Source organism: Frankliniella occidentalis, unplaced genomic scaffold (genome assembly GCF_000697945.3).
Source record: "Frankliniella occidentalis isolate FOCC.00 unplaced genomic scaffold, Focc_3.1 Scaffold59, whole genome shotgun sequence".
In the NCBI taxonomy this organism is placed as follows: Eukaryota; Metazoa; Arthropoda; class Insecta; order Thysanoptera; family Thripidae; genus Frankliniella; species Frankliniella occidentalis.
In genome coordinates this window covers 645,955-648,497 of record NW_026267189.1, presented here as the reverse complement: position 1 = coordinate 648,497, position 2,543 = coordinate 645,955, and the positions used below count along the sequence as shown (strand labels likewise).

Here is a 2,543-nt window from a genome sequence, read left to right as displayed (position 1 = left end):
CCATACGCCCGCCACACCCCCGCCCCGCGGCGCTACCCACAGCTCGCGTGACTGCATACGGCGGTGCATCTTAAATTTTTCAGGAAAGTAAGTGCATGGCGGCTCATAAACGGCGAGAAAAGTACTTTTCGCTTCCGGATCGGACCCCAACGTCAGTCATAGCTCGCCAAAGCCGCTTCTCTTTTGTGTGCGGGTGCGGGGTGCACGCCCCTCGGCTACAAGTAATGCATCAAGTTCATGAACTTGAGCCCGCCACAACCGTCGTCGGTTGAATGTGGAGCGCCTTGCGAGAAATGTCACCCAAAATGAAACTCTAGTGGTTAGTCATAGAGGCTACAGGCGCAGGGATTAGTGAGTGTTCGAAGCGCCGCACCTGTCCGTCGAGGTGAAGGGTTATGGTTAGTTCAGCCACCCGGGCCAGTCCAAAGCAAAGTGCTACTCACCCGTGCTGCTGGGGGTCTGGGGCCGCTTCCGTCCGGAGGACGACGACGGCGGCAGCGGGACGCTCAGCGACTCGGGGCGGTGGGCGCCGTCGAGCACGCCGTCGTGCGGCGAGGAGGCGCCGACGATGACGCCGCCCCCGCTGCTGCTGCCGGGGCCGCCGCCGCCGTTGGCGGAGCCCGGGGAGGCGGACGCCGACTCGCACGACAGCGGCGCGAGGGACTCCGGGGGCGCGGGCGTGCCCCTGTGCACGTCAAGGTCGGCTGGCGACAGGCGGGGCGCGAGAGGCGCGTACAGGTTGGGCTGGCGCTGCTCGTCCTGGGCCTGGGCGCGCCGGAGCGCCGTCTGCAGCGCCATCACGCGCCGGCGCTCCGCCGTCAGCTGACACTTGTCGCAGTCACAGTAGCGGTACTTGCAGTAGCGCTTGTGGCCCTTGAGTCCGATCTTGAGGCGGTGGTTGCGGCAGAGTGCGCAGTTGGGGGGCGTCCTGGCGTTGCCCGAGCTGCTCGGGACGTGGCTGCTCGGGGCGCCTCCTCCGCCGCCGCCGCTGCTGCTGCTGGGCGTCGCGGGCGCCAGGACGCTGTGGTCGTGGCCGAACTCCTTGCCCGACGAGGAGGCAGAGGACGACGGCCGGTTGCCGAGGTTGAGGGCCGTCCCCTGCTCCGACATGCTGGCCGACGCCCAGTCCAGCTTGAGGCCGGTGATGTAGTCGGCTGGACTCACCGGGGCGCCCCGGGCGTGGACATCCCACGCGGGCCCCGCCAGGCCGGTGGCCAGGCCCCGGACCGCTCCCGCCACCGCCAGCACGAAGCGTCGTCTGCTTGTTTTCTTAGCGGCGCGTCGTCTGCTAGGACCGCGCCGGTCAAGGTTTGTAGTCACTGATGCACTGTCTCTCCTCTATCCACACTAACACGCGCGCGCGCGCACTGTCACACACACACACACACACACACACACTCACACACTGCTGCACTCTCGTCCCGACTCTCACTGTACCACTGTGTTGCACTTCGCACAGGGGCGTGGCCGCGGAGCAGGTGCTGCTGCACAGGTCCTCCTCGTCGCACTCTCGCACAGTGTCCGTTTGCACACACCCACTCTCTCACACGTCAGGCACGACTGTCACACAACTGCAGCTCGCGCCGGTTGCACGCGCACGCCGGTCCTGGTGCGCCTGTCGGCCCCCGCGCGGTGAGCCGGTCGCGGTGAGCCTGCCTGCGGTAGGCCTGGCTGTGGTGCGCGGCGCGGTGCGCGGTGGGGGCTGAGCGCAGCTAGAGCAGCTCGCGGGCGAGGCCAGGGCCGGGCGAGGCGCGCTCTGCTCTGCGGTGCGGTGGCGCGACGTGCTACGTGCTGCCTCTTGGAGGACTGAGCTGAGACCAGACGCGGCGGGACGGGCCGGCCGGCCGGGCTGGGAGAGGGAGAGCGTTGCGCGAGCCGGGCGGCGGGCGGCAGCCGGGCTCGGCGGGCTGCCGACGGCGCCGCGCCACGTCACGTCACGGGCGGCGCGAGCAAGCGGGTACCAAGCGCACCCACACACACACAGGGGCGTCATCGGGGACGTGCAGCAGCCGCCCCGCGGCCGCGCGTGGCCTCGCCCAGACAGGCTGCCCGATACCGATGACGACAAAAATAGACCCAATAAAAGGGCTGTACTTTGCGTCGGCGTTGTGGACAGGCAGTACGGACGGACGGAACTGTCAGAACTGACAGAACATAGAGCAGCCATAGCCATGGTGGGGGCGCACAGCGCCGTCGAAGCGGACTAGCCCGCCATGCAGGAGTGCGGGCGGGTTGCCTATTCGCTAGGCGCTCCTCGTATAGAGCAATAGGTGCCGTGGGTACAAAAACAGAACTGCAAAACTGTCAGGACTCTCAAAACTAAAATAACCGAAAGATCTGTCACAACTGACAGGACTGATAGAAAGTGCATAGACGGACGAAAGACAGAACTAACAGAAAGTGCATAGACGAACGGCTAACAGAACTGATAAAACATAGGGAACTGTAAGAATAGAAATAGACAGAACAGAGAGAACATACACACGGACCGAAAGAAGAGAACAGCAAAACGGACAGGCGGACAGGCGTGTCGGCGGTGGGAT

At 65.5% G+C, this 2,543-nt stretch overlaps 1 protein-coding gene across 5 annotated transcripts in view; it reads right to left on the bottom strand.

Annotated features, from left to right (window-relative positions):
• The window catches only part of LOC113216731 (protein doublesex), a 166,377-nt gene extending 163,834 nt beyond the window's left edge, over nt 1-2,543 (bottom strand). The window contains exon 1 of one of the 5 annotated variants that reach the window (XR_008011189.1): nt 444-2,543. Coding sequence is in view for 3 of the 5 variants with exons in the window: in XM_052267777.1 (XP_052123737.1) it covers nt 444-1,110 (667 nt within the window). In the remaining 2 variants the exon portion in view is untranslated. The remainder of the gene's footprint in view (nt 1-443) is intronic. The other 4 variants (XR_008011188.1, XM_052267777.1, XM_052267776.1 and 1 more) reach the window with 4 other exon arrangements.